The following is a 22,868-nucleotide window of genomic DNA, read 5'->3' as shown; positions in this document are numbered from 1 at the left end:
GCTGGATATTGCTTCCGCACTGATCTACCACACACACACAATCTTACCTCCAGACGTCACTGCCCTTGGAAAAGGTGGAGGACTTGATGACCTCCGGTGCCATCCAGGCGTAGGTGCCCGCTGTGCTCATCTTGGTGGTCTTGTGCCACTCCCGTGCCAGGCCAAAGTCTGTGATCTTCAGAGTTATCCCTTCCATACAATCATTCTCCATAGGCTGGGCCAGGAGGACTGGGAGAGAGAAAGAAAAGAAAGACGTTTTTATTCTCCTTTACATTTTAGACATGTAACAGATGATCTTTGCCAGAGCGACTCAAGGGGAAAGGTCAGTTGTCTTACTGAATGTATTCAACTGAAATGTGTCTTCTGCATTTAACCCAACCTCTCTGAATCAGAGAGGTGCGGGGGTGCTGCCTTAATCAACATCAACGTCATCGGTGCCTGGGGAACAGTGGGTTAACTGCCTTGCTCAGGGGCAGAACGACAGATTTTGACCTTGTCAGCTCGGGGATTCGATCCAGCCTTCCGGATACTGGCCCAACGGTCTAACCACTAAGATACCTGCCGCCCCTTACAGTTAGAGAATTCAAGTTAATGTAGGCACAACAACCACATATCACAGTCATAGTAAAGTAAAAACTTTCCTTAATAAAGCAGCTATCAGGAAAATGACAGTAAGAAAAGAGAAGTGAAGCCTGAATAATATTTACACTAGGGCAATCCCCTACAACAAAAAAATCTTTGTCAACCGAAAGTCGTCTGTTCTTTCGACAAATTGATTGGTCAAAAAAGTGTATTTTTCCATATATAGACACACTATGTGTTTGAATAAAATCAACTATATGGTTTAAGCTTACGGTTTGATGAAATAAGACAAATGCCTCAAGAGGGTGCCAGAGATCTAGATAACCAGAAGAAAAAAAACCTGACCCAACTATTCTCCTCCCGCTCCTGCTGGCTTTCCAGATTCTGACATTCCTCTCCTGAAGTTGCCGGTAACAGGCTACATGAGGAGAAGGCAACCTTTCTCATATTGAATACCAATCTACCGATCTGCATGCCAGTTACGGTTTTCATATGCACATTTTCGCGAAACAGTTTAATTTGATTTATAATATATCATCTCAAAATCATTGTCATTTGGTTAATCAACATTCTATCCAAATCTAAATTCAAATGATACAAACCTAAAAAGTTACTTCTATTGCCATTGCCAACTATGTAAAAATAGCCTATATAAAAGCCAACAAATAAAAACATTGCAGCCTGCAGGTAGAAAATATGCTGATAAAAATAAATATCCTATCAATCATATTGGCTACACATGGCCTGTCTGCAACAAACTTCAAACATTGTATCAACTTTTAACTTGGGTCTGGCCCGAAGCTTCCCTAGCGAACTTGCAACATTTTATAAAATATTCTGGGCCCTCAGAGTTTCCAGTGCCAGTGAGCACATGACAGACACAGCTGGAGGCTATTTGCACAAGGGATAAGAAGCAGTGCTTGACTTGGGCAAGAGCTCACTGGAGCTGAGTACCTGCACCTCACATCTTCTACTGCTTGAGCTCCTGTTCCTCTTATAGAATAATGAGTTTTACTTTATGACGTTTCCACTGGATCAGAGCATGACATTTTTCCCTTTACGTGGAGTGGTTATGGAATGGGAGAGAGCTGGAAAGATTGTTAAAATACATTGAGGAACTATTGTTATTCTCAATGGATGTAAAAACAGACTTTGTTTGCTTGCTGTTTGAGGTGAAGAAAACTTTACTTTGAGAAGCTCCACAGGTCATTAGTGGTGGTGTGTTAAGCCAATCAGAAATACTATCAGATCCCCAGGTAGCCTATAGGCCTATTTCTATGCGTGCGCGTTCTTACTCAACATTGACAGGAGCGCTCCAAACAAATGACAATGACTAAATTGACAAAACTCGTAAATGGAATGAAATAAACCAAAACTTGTTTCTCACAAGTATGGCATAGGTTGTGCACTCTGCAAACAACGTGTCCATTCCGACAAGGAGAACAGGAAGACTGGAATAATAATATTGAATGCATTAAAATAAATTACCGTAACAAACATTGTAGGTTAGAATGTAAATGTACTCCAAGTGATATACTGTACAGTGCATTCGGAAAGTATTCAGACCCCATTCTAAAATGGATTAAATAAACAAAAATCCTCAAATCTACACACAATATCCCATAATGACAAAGCAAAAAGTTTAGAAATGCTTGCAAATGTATTAAAAATAAAATGCAGAAATACCTTATTTACGTAAGTATTCAGACCCTTTGCTATGAGTCACGAAATTTAGCTCAGGTGCATCCTGCTTCCATTGATCATCCTTGAGATGTTTCTACAACTTGATTGGAGTCCACCTGGGGTAAATTCAATTGACTGGATATGATTTGGGAAGGCACACATCTGTCTATGTATATATATTGACAGTGCATGTCAGCACTAAAAACAATCCATGAGGTCGAAGGAATTGTCCTTGGAGCTCAGAGACAGGATTGTGTCGAGGCACAGATCTGGGTAAGGGTATCAGCGGCAGGGACTGTGAGTAGTCAGGATCGAGGGAATGATGAACGGCGCAAAGTACAGAGAGATCCTTGATGAAGTCCTGAACGCTCTGGAGCAGGTTCTCAAACTGGGGCGAAGGTTCACCTTCCAAAAGGACAATGACCATAAGCACACAGCCAAGACAACACAGGAGTGGCTTCAGGACAAATCTTTAAAACGTCCTTGAGTGGCCCAGCCAGAGCCCGGACTTGAACCCGATCAAACATCTTTGGAGAGACCTGAAAATAGCTATGCAGCGCCACTCCCCATCCAATCTGGCAGAGCTTGAGAGGATCTGCAGAGAAGAATGGGAGAAACTCCCCAAATACAGGTGTGCCAAGCTTGTAGAGTCATACCCAAGAAGACTTGAGACTAATCGCTGCCAAAGGTGCTTCAACAAAGTACTGAGTAAAGGGTTTGAATTCTCATGCAAATGTGATTTATTTTATTTATAAAAACCTGTTTTGGGGGCATTGTGTGTAAATTGAGGGGGGAAAACTTTTTTAAATCCATTTCAGATTAAGGCTGTAATGTAACATAATGTGGAAAAAGTCAAGGGGTTTGAATACTTTCCGAATGCACGGTATGTAATGGGGAATTGATATACACTAACAATCCAACGCAAACAATTCACACAATGAAGTTATGTAACAATAAATGTGCACAAATTGGCGGGAGAGCGCATTCTGGAGAGGGATGTGCATTGTGCATCTGGGCGCATGGTCAATCCAAAGTCTGCATTGGCCATGCAGCATTTATGGTGATACGTCAGGGCATTCATACTTCTTGCACTTCGCAGAGAAGTGCAGCGCTGTTGTCAAGGAAGTGAGTTTGTGTTTCACAGGATGTCAATGCGGAGCTATACAGAGCCCTCTGCATTGTTACAACATTTGGGAGGCGCATGGCGATGCGGTACAGAGCTCGATTTGGTCTCTGCATGCCTCTGGAGGCGCCGACCACATTTTCGGATCAAGCATAAATGGGCTTTTAGTCTAGACCTCCGTCATGGATTAGTTCACCGAGATGTGCGCAAATCTTGTTCATATATTTGTTACTGCTCAACTAAAACAATCTCGGTCGCCCAACAATCGTCCAGTCAACTATTTGGGGTCAGCCCTAATTTACACTGGTACTGGCTTCAAAGGAAGGTGGGAATGAAGAAAGGAAGAAACATTTCCTCAACACTCTTATTAAACTATTAAATGCATTAAGTCATTATAATCCAATTAAATGCATCATTGCAAAAGGGTATTCAGCACTTTTCCTGCATAATTGAGAAACTTCCATGCAAGACGAGTCTTAAGCCACACACACACTCTTCCCCTTTACTCTTTTAGATCAGTGAGGTCACACTTATAATACAAAGAACAAACCAACATTGTAGTTTTAGACTGCTAAGATATTATGGGCTCTATTTTATTGTATTTTATTATTTTACCCCCAATTTCGTGATATCCAATTATGATCTTGTCTCATTGATGCAACTCCCCAGCAGGCTCGGGAGAGGCGAAAGTCGAGTCATGAGTCCTCCGAAACATGACCCGCCAAACCGCGTTCCTTAACACCGCTTGACCCACGTTCCTCCTGCCGCTTAACCCGGAAGCCAACTGCACCAATGTATCGGAGGAAACACCATTCAACTGACATCTGAAGTCAGCCTGCAGGCGCCCGGCTCGCTAGAGCGCGATGAGCCAAGAAAAGCGCCCCCCGACAAAACCCTCCCCTAACGTAGCTGGGCCAACTGTGCGCCACCCTATGGTTACGGCCGGTTGTGACACAGCGTGGGATCGAACCCAGGTCTGTAGTGACAGCCTTAGACCGCTGTGCCACTCGGGAAGCCCCATGGGCTATATTTTAACAACCCAACATTGTAGTTTTACACTGATATGATGTGTCATGACTGGCCTGTTCGGGTCAGGTTACCGTGGATCACAGGGTGGTTATGACACCTCTCAATGTTCATCTCAATGTGGAGGGCTGGAATGTATGGTGGGCCTATGGATAATCTACCTCAGAACGGTAACATGTAATAAATGGACTTCGGGACAATATATTTCATCAGCTGAAATGGTGGTAACAACGATAGATGGAATATGAAAATGATGGTTGTTTTTGCTATGTTAAAGTTAAATGAGGACGTTATAAAGAAAACTTTGTAAATTGAAGAGTTTTCATAATATGTACATGATGTTTACATACTGTGCGTTGTGCAGAAAATATCCAGATCAAAGATAATGTTTTTGTAAAGATGAACTGTGAATTTAGTTGTCTAAACTAGGTCAAAGTAAAATCCTGATACCTTGCCTCGTAACTAGACACATCCCAGCGAACGTATAATAGTCATAAAGACGGAAACGCCCCTTTCTACCCTGGGGTATAAAACATGAGTTCATTTACATATCACACTAAAACGGACCACAGCTGCAGCGTGATCTAAGATAGTCGCAACCCCACAAACGCAACACGAGGAAGAGGGCAAAGGAACCTCTAAACAATCAAGGCGACGGTTGATTACTGCATCTAAAAAAGGGGAATTCAAGAAGAACCAGACAGTTCTTCTCTTCAAATCATCGGTTGTCTACACGTCCCCCCTACCCAAGCTGGGAGCGTCGACACGGCTGATTAGCCTCCTCAGAAGTCCACTCTCACAAAACGATTGCGAGGGAACAGACCACTAAGAGAAAGGACTCTGACATCGTGTGGACAATCAGAGACTTTCACCCGGTAACGAAGAAGGTGCCGCCATCGGAGTAGAAGGTTGTCGGCTAAATCTCTTAAGAGGAACTTGGTCCACGAAGAGATACCCAATGGAGACCTTCAACAAGTAATTACATCGTTATAATTCTGACCCATTAGAGCGGCAGTTCCGGGCAAGGTGTTAGGGCTAAACTAAGCATAGTTTACAAATGTATCCAAGTGTGCTTTTCTCTCGTGCTCCCTCTCAATCTTTCTAAATCCCCATCTTGTGTAACACGTGTTATATTGTGTTGGTCCGCTAGGGACCTGTTTCATTGTACTAAGTTCTAATCAATAGCTTAGACTGTGTTTGTGTATATTATAATTTAGCTTGTTAGTAAATAAATAATCAACTCAATAGGTGTGGTACGGAATGATTTAGTGAGAGCCGGGTTTGTGCAGATTTACGAATGATGTGACGTTCAGGATGAGACTGTAAAGGAAATTAATTGATTGGTGGCTGCTGTAAAATCTATATTCTTTGAGTTAATTTGGGAAATGGAAACTCATTAAACAAACGTTTCCCATGGTGCCCCAGGTTACTGAGTTAATGATCAACTCATTAATTTAATTATGTAATTATAAACTAAGTTAATTATTCGATAAACAGCAGTCGTCACATTAATGATACAACGTTACGACATATGGCTCTATTTTAACAAACCTAATACAATGACATATTTAGGCGCAGGAGGAAACGCTACAGATTCAGGGGGTGAGTCAGAAATATTTGGCTATTTTCACTATCACAATAATCGGCACACTTGCTGGCGTTGCCGTGAAAGGGCTGTGTTTTTATGAATAAACAAGTTGTGGGTGTGTCGAGGTTTGGCCCCTCACTGGCCAATCAAAACGTGCTCCATGGCAAAATATGTGGTTGCTTCAGATTGAGTATTTACGGTATTTTATGTATTGCCTTGGAATCAACTCTAATTCCAATGTTAGTCCATTATAGTTTGTTAAATGGCTTACAGGAACTAAATAAAATGTAGGCTTTATATGTTAACTTGAACCCATTTGCAGTCCACATTGTTCTAAAGGAATTGTATGGCTTCAATACCATTCACACTGATATAGGGGCTAGGCCGACTGTAAATAACACTATGGCTGAGCAAGGACATGCCGAACATTGTCAATAAGCAAGATTAAATTAATTATTGATAAGGCCAAAAAATAGAACAAATAATTCTAAACAAACCAACAGCTTGTTTTAAATAGACTATGTCACACTTACAGGCACCATCATTTCTCCCTGTGGGAATATAATATTAAAACAATGCAGACTATGATGGGTTTGATGCACATCCAAAATGGGACCTGCATGGTTAAAATATGCTATGCTCTCTCTGGTGTGGATATGCTCTCTCTGGTGTGGATATGCTCTCGCTGGTGTGGATATGCTCTCGCTGGTGTGGATATGCTCTCGCTGGTGTGGATATGCTCTCGCTGGTGTGGATATGCTCTCGCTGGTGTGGATATGCTCTCGCTGGTGTGAGATGAAGAGGTTGAAGCTCTGGAAATAAGCCAAACATGCGGTAGGATTTGACCGACCCCATGCCCTCCCCCTTCACTGAACAAATGGGCATCTTCAGGGTGAATGACAGGCACCCAACGTCCAGACAGAGAGAGTTGGCATTATGGAAGAAATTAACGTGTTATAGGGAAGCAAGCCTTGTGCTATTTCCAGACACTTTCAGTTTATTTCAGAGTATAAGTGCATGTTTTCTTTGTGTCTCTCTCTCTCTGTTTCACCCACAAACACACTCTGGGTCCCTCCCTCTGTAGACATCTGCCTGGCAGCCCAGCGGGCGTGCCTTGTTTGACGTCACAAAGGAATGCATCACAAGAGTCTGGGGTGGGGGTATCGTGAAAAGGCTCAGCTCTCACAATGAACAGTAACCTTTGCACCCTCACACAGTGCTCGCTCTGGCGCGCACACACACACACACACACACACACACTTCAACTACCAAAAAGATGGAGAGAACAGCGGAACACACAGGCGTATGCACATGGGAACAACACACGCAGTGTCACACACAGCGTCAAATAAACATGCATATTGTAAACACAGAAATAGATACCTTAGGAGGACTATCTAAAAACTGAGCATAGACACAGTTGAGAGCCGATGGCATTCAATTGTGTGATGAGAACCAGACAAATGCCCTCCGTCCCGCTTGGCCTCTATTTTGTCTTTCCAAGAATCATACCATTTTTCTCATTTATGTGCGTCAGACTTCCTCTCATTCAGAGGATTTACAGTAAAACCATTGTCTTAGAATCGTAGGTTATCAGGTAACTAGAGAAAAACAAACCAAATGGGGTAGATATGAGACATTAGACAGGACACTTTAGACAGGAGAATTTTCTTTGTCAACGTTGTTAGCTGCATGATGAGTCCTTGTCTTGGAAAAAAGGCCTTGTAAGTGAAACGTAAACAACAATAAAACGAGTCTCCATTCCATCCTTCAAATGTCGCTATTTTATTGTATTTTTTTATTTAACCTTTATTTAACTAGGCAAGTCAGTTAAGAACTAATTCTTATTTATAATGACGGCCTACCCCGGATAACACTGTGCCAATTGTACGCAGCCCTATGGGACTCCGGATGTGATACAGCCTGGAATGGAACCAGGGTCTGTAGTGATTCCTCTATCACTGAGATGCAGTGCCTTAGACCGCTGCACCACTCAGGAGCCCGTGTTGTGCACATTTCAAAACAAGGGCTGCATCCCAATTGCCAGCCTATTCCCTACATAATGTACTAGTTTTGACCAGTAGCCCTATGGGCCCTGGACACAAGTAGGGCTGGGAATTAGCAGGGACCTCACGATACAATATTATCACAATACTTAGGTGCCGATACAATGGAAAGATGCGTTTTGTACACTCAGTGTATGTCTGGTGCAGAGAGACAAGAGAAAGCATGACAAAGTATGAGAAAACAAGAACTCATCTTCAGGAAGTGACGCCAATAAGACCAATCGGCTCTGGCCCTTCCTCAAAACAGAGGACCTATTTCACCATTGCGCTTCATCGTGCACATTAAGACAAATCCTATTATTAGAAACTGGGGTTAACAGGGGTCAGGTTGCTCTCATGATTGATACAGCCAGAGAGGACTGTGGGATATTTGGGTGAATGACACAAATCGGTCGCTCCAATGAGAGAAGGTTGATTGTTATCGACCAATAGGACACCCAGAGGTGTCTGCCAGGGTCGTGACTTTCAGTAACTGAAAGAAAACTGTTAAGATGTACAGACACGCACGTGCACAGTCACACACACACAGACAAAGCCTTTTAGCAATGTCAGCATGCTCAATAGTCTTCCTCCACTGCCTGTGATGAGGCAGAGTGCAGCCTTAATTCAGACCCTCTTTGGCCCAACGCACCACGTGACCATGGCGTTCTCCACTCAATATCATTGGCTGCTACAACAATAACCAGTGAACTGTGTGACCACTGACTTCTATAGCATGACATATTTACATTTACATTTAAGTCATTTAGCAGACGCTCTTATCCAGAGCGACTTACAAACTTACATATCTCAGGGTTCAAGGTTCACCAACTGATGTAGCAGACTAGAAGTCTATGGCCTTCTAGCTAACATTACCATAACCGTTATGTAGAAGGTAATAGGCCTATGTAACTTTACCATGACCGTTATGCAGAAGGTAGTAGGCCTATGTAACGTTATCTTAACAGTTGTAGTTAACTGGTCACTGTTTGTCATCGTGAATAAAGGGAACAAGGACATATGGCAGTACAACACCCAGAGCTGGTACCTGCCTCTCTTCCCAGCTCCAAACAATCAACCCCCTGACACAGGCAGGGCAACCAAACAGACGCCCGAAAGACGGCTGCTCCATCCCCATGGCAACAGGACTCTGTTTGGTATAGTTTGTTGTTCAGAAAACAGAGTAGGTAGTCACTTACTGGAATGACTCTCTCAGGAGCAACCTAGAAATGTATTTACTGGCTCGGTATACAATAGATACCTATATGGGAAACAAGATCTTCTGCTCTGTTGCATTGCATTGTGGGAAGAAAGGTTTCCTAATGCCTTATCTAGGGGAACTCAAGCTATTTAACGTGTTACAGGGTAGTAAGCCTTGTGCTATTTCCCATGGTTCACTCCAGACCTGACTGCCGTCGACCAGCACAAAAACATCCTGTGGCGAACTACAATAGCATCGAACAGTCCCCTCGATATGCAACTGTTCAGGGAAGTCAGGAACCAATACATGCAGTCAGTCAGGAAAGCAAAGGCTAGCTTTTTCAACCAGAAAGTTGCAACCTGTAGCACCAACTTCAAAAAGGTCTGGGACACTGTAAAGTCCATGGAGAACAAGACCACCTCCTCCCAGCACTCCTCCTCACCCCCCGCAGCTACTTGCCCAAGCCTCCCCAGCTTCTCCTTCACCCAAATCCAGATAGCAGATGTTCTGAAAGAGCTGCCAAACCTGGACCCGTACAAATCAGCTGGGCTAGACAATCTGGACCCTCTCTTTCTAAAATGATCCGCTGCCATTGTTGCAACCCCTATTACCAGTCTGTTCAACCTCTCTTTCGTATCGTCCGAGATCCCTAAAGATTGGAAAGCTGCCGCGGTCATCCCCCTCTTCAAAGGGGGTGACACTCTAGACCCAAGCTGTTATAGACCTATATCAATCCTGCCCTGCCTTTTTAAAGTCTTCGAAAGCCAAGTTAATAAACAAATCACTGACCATTTCGAATCCAATCGTACGTTCTCTGCTGTGCATTCCGGTTTCCGAGCTGGTCACGGGTGCACCTCAGCCACGCTCAAGGTACTAAACGATATCATAACCGCCATCGATAAAAGGTTGAAGACTGCTGCACAGTACATCGACCTGGCCAAGGCTTTCGACTCTGTCAATCACCATATTTTTATCGGCAGACTCAACAGCCTTAGTTTCTCAAATGACTGCCTCGCTTGGTTCACCAACTACTTCTCTGACAGAGTTCAGTGTGTCAAATCGGAGGGCCTGTTGTCCAGACCTCTGGCAGTCTCTATGGGGGTACCACAGGGTTCAATTCTCGGGCCGACTCTTTTCTCTGTATATATCAACGATGTCGCTCTTGCTGTGGGTGATTCCCTGATCCACCTCAACGCAAACGACACCATTCTGTATACATCTGGCCCTTCTTTGAACACTGTGTTAACAAACCTCCAAACAAGCTTCAATGACACACAACACTTCTTCCGTGGCCTCCAACTGCTCTTAAACGCAAGTAAAACTAAATGCATGCTTTTCAACCATTCGCTACCCGCACCCGCGACTAGCATCACTACTCTGGACAGTTCTGAATTAGAATATGTGGACAACTACAAATAGCTAAGTGTCTGGCTAGACTGTAAACTCTCATGCCAGACTCATATTAAACATCTACAATCTAAAAATAAATGTAGAATCGGCTTTCTATTTCGCAACAAAGCCTCCTTCACTCACACCGCCAAACATACCCTAGTAAAACTCACTATCCTACCGATCCTCGACATCGGCGATGTCATTTACAAAATCGCCTCCAACACTACTCAGCAAACTGGATGCAGTCTATCACAGTGCCATCCGTTTTGTTACCAAAGTGCCTTATACCACCCACCACTGCGACCTGTATGCTCTAATTGCCTGGCTCTCGCTACATATTCGTCGCCAGACTCACTGGCTCCAGGTCATCTATAAGTCTTTGCTAGGTAAAGCTCCGCCTTATCTCAGCTCACTGGTCCCGATAACACCCACCCGTAGCACGCGCTCCAGCAGGTATATCTCACTGTTCATCCCCAAAGCCAACACCCCTTTGGCCGCATTTCCTTCCAGTTCTCTGCTGCCAATGACTGGAACAAATTGCAAAAATAGCTGAAACTGGAGACTTGTATTTCCCTCACTAACTTTAAACATCAGCTATCTGAGCAGCTAACCGATCGCTGCAGTTTTACATAGCCCATCCAATCTACTTACCTCAACCCCATATTGTTTTTATTTACTTTTCTGCTCTATTGCACACCAGTATTTCTACTTGCACATCATCATCTGCACATCTATCACTCCAGTGTAATTTGCTAAATTGTAATTACTTGCTACTATGGCCTATTTATTGCCTTACCTCCTCACGCCATTTGCACACAGTGTATATATACTTTTTCCCCCTATTGTGTTATTGACTTTACGCTTGTTTATTCCATGTGTAACTCTGTGTTGTTGTTTGTGTCACACTGCTTTGCTTTATCTTGGCCAGATCGCAGTTGTAAATGAGAACTTGTTCTCAACTAGCCTACCTGGTTAAATAAAGGTGAAATAAACTCAAACTAAAAAAACATTACATCTCATGAGTGTGGGTGAGTGAGTGAGTACTGATATGCACTTCATGCACCACAACCAAGGAAGGGCCGTGGGCCTATTTCACTTTCTCAGCAGCTTATCAGAGAACACACATTTGCATTCTCCAGAGGCATTTCAATAAATGTAGCTTGTACTTACACACAGATATCGGTTGTTCTTTTTGCAACGTTACGGAATAAGGCCTCACCTGTGTTGACAACTTGACTAAATTAATTAGTAGCATGACACTGATCAGTAATTCATAAAGTGGTCATCTGTCTCTACTGTTAATTTCTCCCCATATCTCCCTCTCTCTCTCCCTCTCTCTGCCCTCCCCTCCTGTGGGTTTGGGCCGGATCTGCTCTCTGTCCGTAGGCGAGGGAGAATTCCGGCAGGGGTGGGGGCTTTCCCCGGGAAGAACGAGAGCTTTGTCCCCTGAGGGATGGAGCCATAGGCTGACAGACAGTCTGGCAACCTCAAACTCTGAGGGAGAGGGAGGGAGACAGAGACAGAAAAGAGAGACACAGAAACAGAGACCGAGACAGAAGAGAGACAGAAGATAGAGAGCGACAGAGATACATGTCCAAATCACAGTGAAGCTAACAACGCTGTCTGAGAGAGTTATTAATGATTATCTCTGCATCATGTAATGCACCAGGGGCCTGAGATAACTCACCTATTAACCAGCGCTAGCTAACACAAACTACTGGAGCCAAAATGTCTGCCAGTTGTTGAAGTTTAACCTCCATTCGCTGAGTATCCTCAAAGATGATCTATATATTGACAAGATATTGGACTGTCTGCTCTAACAATAGGAAAAAATGTCCGCAAAGGCGGAAGGCAGGCGGGAGGAGTCGGAAACCTTCTGGCCAATGAGAGGGCAGACACGTATGTGAACAACAAGCACAACTCCTATATAAAATATTCCCCACTCGGTCTACTCAAGGCTATATGCTCGCACAAAACACTTTTGGGGCGGAGTCAACCATATCACTTCACCTCCTCCTCTCTAGTATCCTGGGAAATCCAGAATGTGGGGGTCGCCAAGGGGTCAATCAGGAGGTTGTGTCCGACGTAGCTGGTGGTAAGTGGGCAGTCACTTCCTTTTTTTTTTTAACTACCCCTTTTTAAAACATAGTACAATGCATTGGTCCCATGTCGTGCGTTGGCCTACCTAACTAATCAAGGTTTGGCTGACTAAACACTCTCCAATGTTTGCACAGTCGTGTAGAACACCACTGCAACAGATAAATCAGTTTCAACTGACAGAGCCAAACGGAAATGTAGAAGTATGATAAGTATCCCTCAACTCTAATACAACTGCATATATACATGCTCAGGTACAGAGATGGAAACATAATACAGGAAAATGTGTCAAATGTTTCTAGCCAAATATCAGCCTGACCCTTTAGCATTTCACAAGCCAGTGGTGAGAATTCTCTATCTACATGACAACTGCCTTAGGATCACTGTAGAAAAGATGAAAAACCAAGCTAGTGAGAGAAACCAAATGTTAGCCTAAACCTGGAAAAAGATTCTCAACGATTTCCTGGGTTTTGGAATCCTTTCACATCCTGTGTGGTGAGACCTTACAGTGCCTCGTTGTCCCCTCTCGTCCCCTGGAGTTCTGTTGTTCGGGCCGTCATCCTAAAGCTCTCTGTTCTATACAGCATATTATTATTCCGGAACATTAGTCAAGTGTGTGTGTAGGGGGATTGTGTGTGTGTGTCTATGGTGTACGTGCATGCATGTGTATCAAAGCCAGTTACCCAGTGCGTGAAAGGGAATCCCGTGCCAACTCCTACCTGCTCCACCATCCCCTTCACCATCCACCATCCTCCCCCCCCCCCCCCCCCCAACCCAATCAGAGCCTGGGATCTCCGGATGCAGCCTGCCGGCATTTCCAAAATAAAGAGAGGGGGGGGCCTGGGCCTAGTGAACTCTTATCACAGCCAGTCAGACACTGTGCCAATGGAAACACACTGGAGCCTTGCCCTGGTTGAACTCCTCCACAGAGCCTGGTACTGCCACCCCATCACAGGTGATGCCTGTCAGGCAGCAACACGCTGGCATTGAAGATATGCCAATGTCAGCAAAAGGATAAGTACAGGTTTGTTCCAATCAAGACTGAGGGAGTTTTTCCTTGCCACTCTGTCGGCTGTGCTATAGTTGGGGGTTTTGAACTTTGTTGTCTATGCACTTTGTGACAAAGGTATTTGTAGAAAAAAACTTGATTGGTTGGAGAATTAATATAGAAGATTGGAATTAACTAATAGCAAGGTAATTTATTAAATTGATTTGAAGTTACATTTAGCATTTCAACCTGTTTCTAGCTACAAGACCAGGGTCTCTTCCTAGTTGGATTTCAAGCCACAAATAGAGCATAGTTTGTTTGCAATTTTAAAATGCAGAGTAGTTATTGATTTGAATTTACAAGTTCCGTCTCTTCCTACTCATCCCATGACCTACTGAACAAACCACTTTATTTTCAATGACTAACTGGCCATAACTGTGAAGCCCTATCTCTAACCATCACAGTGCTTTCAGAAAGGATTCATACCCCTAGACTTATTCCACATTTTTTGTTCTACAGACTGAATTCAAAATGGATTTAAAAAATGTAACTATTACAAAGTGAAAACATATTTTTTGAAATGTTTGAAAATGTATTAAATACGAAATACAGAAATATCTCCTGTACATAAGTATTTACATCCCTGAGTCAATACATGTTAGAATCACCTTTGGCAGCGATTACAGCTGTGAGTCTTTCTGGTTGTCTCTAAGAGAAAGTACTTCCACACCTGGATCGTACAATATTTGCACATTATTCTTTAAGCTCTGTCAAGGTGGTTGTTGATCATTGCTAGAGAGCAATTTAAGTCTTGCCATGGATTTTCAAGCCAAATTCAGTCAGAACTGTAACTAGGCCACTCAGGAACCTTCAATGTTGTCTTGGTAAGCAATTCCAGTGTATATTTGGCCTTGTGTTATAGGTTATTGTCCTGCTGAAAGGGGAATTTGTCTCCCAGTGTCTGATGGAAAGCAGACTGAACCAGGTTTTCCTCTAGGATTTTGCCTGCACTTAGCTCTATTCCGTTTATTTGTATCCCCCCCAAATAACTCCCTAGTCCTTGCCAATGACAAGCATACCCATAACATGATGCATCCACCACCATGCTTGAAAATATGAAAAGTGGTACTCAGTGATGTGTTGTGTTTGCCCCAAACATAACGCTTTGTATTCAGGACATACATTAAATTTTTTTGCAGTTTTACTTTAGTGCCTTATTGCAGAATATTTTTATTCTGTACAAGCTTCCTTCTTTTTACTCTGTCATTTAGTTTAGTATTGTGGAGTAACTACAATGTTGTTGATCCATCCTCAGTTTTCTCCTATCACAGCCATTAAACTCTGTAATTGTTTTAAAGTCACCATGGAACTCATGGTGAAATCCCTGAGTGGTTTCCTACCTCACCGACAACTGAGTTAGGAAGGACACCTGTATCTTTATAGTGACTGGGTGAATTGATACACCATCCAAAGTTTAACTAATAACTTCACCATGCTCAAAGGGATATTCAAATGTCTGCTTTTTTTACCCATCTTTGCGAGGCATTGGAAAACCTCCCTGGTCTTTGTGATTGAATCTGTGTTTGAAATGCACTCTTCGACTGATGGACCTTACAGATAATTGTATGTGTGAGGTACAGAGATTCTGTAGTCATTCAAAAATCATGTTAAACACTATTATTGCCCACAGAGTGAGTCTATGCAACTTATTAAGAAAAGTTTTACTCCTGAACTTTACTTCGGATTTCCATAACTTCAAGGGTTAAATACTTCTTGACTCAAGGCATTTCAGCTTTTCATTTCTAATTAATATGTAAACATTTCTAAAAAATATATATATTTTACTTTGAAATTATGGAAAATTTTGTGTAGGCCAGTGACACAAAATCTAAATTTAATTCATTTAAAATTAAGTCTGTAACACAACAAAATGTGGAAAAAGTAAAGGGTTGTGAATACTTTCAGAATACTGTACATCAATTTACATAAAATTCCTCTAGGATTCTCTTTCTAATGTCCATATCAGGGCTCGTCTTCATACAGCGTCTCAGAGTTAGATCATAATGAATAAGATGACATGGACAAACAGGACCTGATCCTAGATCAGCACTCTTTAGCCTAGTATTGCTTGACTCTGTAGTCTCCACCTACATACCTGTGACTGGCAAAGCAAGTCTATTGACGCAGCAACCCCTGTTACAGATAATACAAGTCACTATGCATTTTAGGAGTTTATCAAGTTCAATATTTCTATTTCCTGGACTGAATACCTCACATGCCACCACTGTGGGCTAAATGTCCAAATTGCCCTCATAATTCCCCTCAGTGAACTTGGGAATGTTGATGTGTGTGAGTAGCGAGAGACTGCAAGTGTCTGTGAGGGGAGAATAACACAGGGGATGTTTTCAGTGCGCTGCGTTGGGGCGCTAGGGGCCCGGAGTGAAAACACACTGGTGGTGCACAGCTGTGTCAGATGCTTGTCCACTCTGGGAAAAAAAGTGTTGATCCAAGATTTATTTCAACATTTTCTAGCATGAGCTACTTTAAAAAAAAGTGTTGATCCAAGATCTATTTAAACCAGGGTATTTAAACATTTTCTCGCATGAGCTACTTAAAAAAAATTATAGCCTTCAAATAGGCACATTCTTCTCTTCTCCTTTGCGACAGTGCACTAAGGACCCGGGAACAATGTTTTCCGTCAATATACCTGGTAGAATGATGGTTGATAAACAACTAAAGGGCCCTATATATTTTTTATTTTGAAAACGGTTCTAAATTTCCTCAAATTATGTTGTTTTCTCAGTTGTATTTTTGCTGGATTTAGATTTTTTTTGTTTTTCACTCACAAAATTACAATTGTTTATAGAGAAACAATTAAATAAATTGGATGTTCTGAGTCCATGTCAATGCTTAAACCACATCTGAATACCATTTTTTTTTTTAGGTCTGGAAGAAAACGAACAAATGTGATTTTATGGGGGGGGGTGTAATTCCCCATTAATTGCCATTCTGGCCCTTTAACTGTGAATCTAGCGAGTGAGGAATGTGGTCTAATGTGCCGGTCTAGCGATGGTTCTGTACTGCTGCTGATCATTTCATGGCAAAGTTTGCAAATAACAAATAATAGATTTACTAATGATTTACTTCTGCCAGGTAAGTCTACTTCGCAGATAACATTTAAGGTTTTGGGGAAAGTATTTCTGTCAACCCACAAGACGGTTATCACATCAACTGGCTACACACTGAGTGATTGACAAACGCACCACACAGACGCAATATTCCTGGAAATTAATTGGCAAATATTGTGTTCGATTTGGCTTTTTAAGCCAATAGGGGTGGGATAGTAGATAGGGGTGGGATAGTGCTAACCAGGGGTGGGATAGTAGATAGGGGTGGGATAGTGCTAACCAGGGGTGGGATAGTAGATAGGGGTGGGATAGTGCTAACCAGGGGTGGGATAGTAGATAGGGGTGGGATAGTGCTAACCAGGGGTGGGATAGTAGATAGGGGTGGGATAGTGCTAACCAGGGGTGGGATAGTAGATAGGGGTGGGATAGTGCTAACCAGGGGTGGGATAGTAGATAGGGGTGGGATAGTGCTAACCAGGGGTGGGATAGTAGATAGGGGTGGGATAGTGCTAACCAGGGGTGGGATAGTGTCAATGTTGCATTGATTAGATAATAGCTGGGAGCTTGCAGTGTTTGATACTTGTGAGATTTTTTTATGGCAGTTATAGTGTCTAAATATACTGTATGTGTGCCAATGTGTTTATGACTGATTGTGTGCATCTGAGGGACAATGTGTCAATGACTGACTGATGTTGAGGTGTGTGTGTGTGTGTGTCTTATTAATGCAGGGGCTTACCGGGTGAAGCTCCGGGGCCCAAGAGGCAGCAAAAAATAATTATATATCTACATTTTTAATTATATTTAAGACACTAATTATATACAGTACCAGTCAAAAGTTTGCACACACCTACTCATTCAAGAGTTTTTCTTAATTTTTTACCATTTTCTACATTGTAGAAAAATAGTGAAGATATCAAAATTATGAAATTCCACACATGGAATCATGTAGTAACTAAAAAAAAGTGTTATTTTATATATTTATATTTGAGATTCTTCAAAGTAGCCACCCTTCGCCTTGATGCCAGCTTTGCACACTCTTGGCATTCTCTCAACCAACTTTATGAGGTAGTCACCTGGAATGCATTTCAATTACAGGTGTGCCTTGTATAAAGTTAATTTCTGGAATTTCTTTCCTTCTTAATGCATTTGAGCCAATCAGTTGTCTTGTGACAAGGTAGGGATTGAAAGTTTCTTCAAGTGCAGTCGCAGAAACCATCATGAAACTGGCTCTAATGAGGAACGCCACAGGAAAGGAATACCCAGAGTTACCCCTGCTGCAGAGGAGAAGTTCATTAGAGTTACTAGCCATTGCAGCCCAAATAAATGCTTCAGAGAGTTCAAGTAACAGACACATCTCAACAACAACTGTTCAGAGGAGACTGTGTGAATCAGGCCTTCATGGTCGAATTGCTGCAAAGAAACCACTACAAAGGCCACCAATAAGAAGAAGAGACTTGCTTGGGCCAAGAAACAAGAGCAATGGACATTAGACCGGTGGATATCTGCCCTTTGGTCTGATGAGTCCAAATTTGAGATTTTTGGTTCCTACAGCCGTGTCTTTGTGAGACGCATAGTAGGTGAACGGATGATCTCCGCATGTATGGTTCCCACCGTGAAGCATGGAGGAGGTGTGATGGTGTGCGGTGCTTTGCTAGTGACATTGTAGATAATTTATTTTCGAATTCAAGGCACACTTAACCAGCATAGCTACCACAGCATTCTGCAGCGATACGCCATCCCATCTGGTTTGCGCTTAGTCCCAGTATCATTTGTTTTTCAACAGGACAATGACCCTACACACCTCCAGGCTGAATAAGGGCTATTTGACCGTGAAGCAGAGTGATGGAGTGCTGCATCAGATGACCTGGCCTCCACAATCAGCCAACAAGTGCTCAACATATGTGGGCACTCCTTCAAGACTGTTTGAAAAGCATTCCAGGTGAAGATGGTTGAGAGAATTCCAAGAGTGTGCAAAGCTGTCATCAAGGCAAAGGGTGGCTACTTTGAAGAATCTAAAATATAAAACATATTTTGATTTGTTTAACACTTTTTTGGTTACTTCATAATTCCATGTGTGTAATTTCATAGTTTTGATGTCTTCACTACTATTCTGCAATGGAGAAAATAATACAAATAAAGAAAAACCCTGGAATGTGTAGGTGTGTCCAAAAATTTGACTGGTACTGTGTGTGTGTGTGTGTGTGTGTGTGTGTATATATATATATATATATATTTTTTACAATATTAAGGAAATATATACTGTAAAAATAAAAGGGTGTTGTGCCACCACGAGCTGCCAGAACAGCTTCAGTGCGCCTTGGCATAGATTCTACAAATGGACCTAAACCATACCAGGAAAATGCACCCCACACCATATTAATTTGTATCCCTTATTTACTAAAGTGTCCCTTGTTTACGCCTTTATTTTGGCAGTTACCGGTATGCCTACAGTCCAGATGGCTGCAGTTTTGGCAGCATGTGCACCAAATATAGGCTACAGTTTGTTGCATTTTGGCCATAGACATGTAATCCATAGATGGGTTTTGTAACCTCTGACCCTGGCAATCTGACTGTTAAACTCATGGGTACACTAGCATTGGATGCCATTCCTGACTTGAATGGGAACTGCCATCTATAGATTATATTTCTATAGTTGCGGCTGTCGGTTTGCCTTTTGCAAATAAAAAAAAACTCCCAATTTGTAGCTAACAGCAGAACTATTTTTCAAAGTAGCTCATCTTGAGATGGGCTATTGCCACGACGAGCGCGTCGGCCATCACCGTGAGTAACCTATGGCTTCATCATCATTAGGTGAGTCAATGTGCCACTGAAAATTGTATTTACTAGCCAGATTGAGCTCTGTTTCTCAGTGTCAGAGTAGCCACTCATTTAGGTCATTTTTGTGTTATTAAAAAGGATTCAGCTAATGTCTTTTGCCATGTAAACGAGGTAGAATTGCATGAAATGCGTTTTTAAAATCCCCGGAGCTTATGATTTCTTAATCCAGCCCTGTGTAAACACTCACTCTTGTGTGTGTGTGTGTCTCTCTGCATCTACTTTCCAGTGATGGCCTTTGGCCTGCATTCAAGGCCGTCTTCTGTGTGCACTTTCTTCAATGGTCCTGTTCAATCAGTACGCTTCACTGATGTGTAACTACAGCACAAAGCTACAGGCTCTTCTCCTTTCAAATCTCTACAGCTATAAATAGTGTCTGTCTCCCTAAACACAGCTCTATCGTTGCAACAGTGCACTAAAAAAAGTATTTTAATTCACTTTAAAAGTCTTTAAATGACACCCACCATATCAGATTGTTCTGAAATTATTTCTGTAGTTAGAAACATATCAAATAAGCATTCCTGCTAAATGATTTTGTTGAAATAGATTTTGATCTTTGAGAAATTAAACGATTGTGCCCAAATTGTCCATTTTAATTTGTAGAATTCATATTATATTCAATAATTATATTAACTAACATCAGATCTGAACCAAACTTTTTTCTAACAATGAATAAGACATGAGGAAACCAAAGAAAGTCAAAAGCAGCCCACAGACACCCTACGCCCATCCCACACCAACAAAATATAGTATCAGGTTTCTATGTCTGACAAGTAGTATAGCAATGCAGTTCAGAGTATTGATTCTTCATCCTATGTAATGTATTCAGTGAATTTGGTGATGATTCTTTCCCCCTGTTCAGAGAAATTAATAATTGAAGTTGTTAGGTTTATGTCCCATCCTACATCCAGGTATTACCAGGTTCTGACTACTAGATGGGGTTGTTCCTGCTGTTAGGCGTCTTCGCCGGCTCTCACTATTGAACCCTAGAAATAAAAATTGGACACCTTTGCACCAGAACCTTCTGCATTCTTCTGAATATCTGCCCTTAAGACCACATCTCTACGCTACCTACTTCACAGTTCACCTAATAGCAGGAACTTCATTGTGGATCAATGCTTTGTGATTATTTTTAGAAGCTCGAACACCTCAATGTTCCTTCAATGGCCGCCAACTTGTGCGCCTCGCTACCTTTCCTTGAAACCTTAAAGCATTTCGCTAAACCCGTAACATCTGATAAATATGTGTATGGTATGTGACCAATATCATTTGATTTGATTAAGGGGGTGGTTCTCCTGTACACTTTAAAATGATGGGTGAAACACTGAAGAAACCATGCCCTTGTTCTCTCGCTCTCTCTATAGGAACAGATTGTGTCTTTTGAAACCCATCGGGAGAGAACACAGACCTCCCTTTCCCCAAACAACTGGATATTGCTCACTGCCACAACAGAGAGACAAGTATAGGCAGGTCTGGGACAAAGCTTCAGAGAAGAAATAAAAAAACAAGAGGTAGGAGGTAGTGCAGAGATAACATCTTTACAGCACAAAGAGGGACTGTGTTGGTTGTGTTGCTCCATATAGCCTACAAACCCTACATTAAAAAAATTGATGTTTTACTCAAAAGGGATGTTTTCCAGTCCAGTGGATTCGTTGATGTCTGCTCAGTCAGAACAGTGGAGAATGAGAGTGGAGGGGAGTGTGTAGGAACAAGCTAAGATTAAGATGACTTTATTTGTCAATTGTACACAAAGTCCAACTAAAATGTGACTTCTGCTTTATCCCAACCTCTCCAATAGACAAACATACATGTTGGAGAGGTTGGGGCAGGGGGCTGCCATACTGGGCACTCATGGAGCAGTTGCTGTGAGGGGTTAAGTGCCTTGCTAAAGGGCACAACGTCAGGCAAGGCAATGGCATCAAGGATTTTATACCAGCCACCCTCCGGTTGCCAGCTCACTTCCCAACAGATTTTATTCCCGTCAGACCCGGGATTCTCCCAGCTGCTGGCTTGCCTCTTAATGAGGAAGATGGAGGTGATGGACTGAAACAGTGATACTTTGGCCTACTTAGTGTTTGGTGTGACCGAAAACCTTGAAATTGGGTGTAGAACTAAGACAGACCTACCATGGCCCATATTCTCAGAAGTGGTGTCGGTCTCTTGTCTAACAAAAAAAATACCTTGATCTTTTTCTGTTTGCCTAACGTAACATGGCTGTACAGAGAGATTATCCAAGATGGAAGTGGGTCTTTGGTGATCTGAACGAATGGAAAAAGAGGGGATGTTGAACAAAAACAAACTCTGAACCATTACAGATATTGCCAAGCCACTGGACAGGGATTATCGGACTTGTCAGAATTATGATAATAATGGTTTTGCCTCTGTGTGAATTCCGGTGGCCTTGTGTTTTGACAATCAAGGATACTATCAAGCCTCTCAGCCTGACAGTTCCAAGAAGCTTTTGGTTTGAGAGGGTTGAATTCTCTGTATCACCTTTGTTGCATCTATTTGATGTGGTTTAATGACAAGGTCCATGGAAGGGCCTAGATGGCCAAAGCTAGAGCCCAAAACACCTACCTAAGCCTACATTGCGGTCATTCTCGCAATCAACGTCATCAAAGTTCAAAGAGTGACTTCTGACGGTCTTTAAAATTCACCCACTAGAATTCTTGACCTTTGCTTGCGAAGCGGCTGGTCTCATTATCGAGAAATGCTCGCTAGACGTTTCACAATCTCCTCAGACTGAGAGCTCTCTTCTTTCTGTCATATGTATACAGGCTACAGTGCTCACATGATGTGAAGCAATAACCTAGCACAACAGAGAGAGAGAGATGCTCCGTCCAAATAATCATCTCATTTCCCACGCTCCCTGTGAGATCAAGCGAAGAGCAAACAACAAAACATGTGACAAAATTTAAATCGCTTTTGGACTGCAGCCAAAGTGAATTAATAGTGTCCCATTTTGCCATTTGAAGGGACAATAATAATCAAATGTGTATGTTTGTGCTTGTTATTTGTGAGCTATTAGAGCCGATATTGTAGTAGAGAGGGGAGAAGTGAGCTTCGCCAAAAACAAAGTGTGTGGTGAGGTGTAGCCTCTGGCAATGCAACAATATAACCTAGTACAATGTCCTGAGTCCTGTAGGTCAAGCTCCCCAGCAAATAGGAAGACTAACCATT

The 22,868-nt window shown here is 42.4% G+C and overlaps 1 protein-coding gene across 2 annotated transcripts in view; it reads right to left on the bottom strand.

Moving 5' to 3' along the window:
* Positions 1-22,868, bottom strand: part of LOC139534612 (mitogen-activated protein kinase kinase kinase 11) — a 47,935-nt gene that overhangs the window by 22,920 nt on the left and 2,147 nt on the right. For both annotated transcript variants that reach the window (XM_071333881.1, XM_071333882.1), the window contains exon 2: positions 48-228. In XM_071333881.1, the coding sequence (XP_071189982.1) occupies positions 48-228 (181 nt within the window). The remainder of the gene's footprint in view (positions 1-47; positions 229-22,868) is intronic.

The sequence above is a fragment of the Salvelinus alpinus genome, chromosome 11 (assembly GCF_045679555.1).
Source record: "Salvelinus alpinus chromosome 11, SLU_Salpinus.1, whole genome shotgun sequence".
NCBI lineage: Eukaryota > Metazoa > Chordata > Actinopteri > Salmoniformes > Salmonidae > Salvelinus > Salvelinus alpinus.
This window is presented reverse-complemented; position numbering and strand designations above follow the sequence as displayed.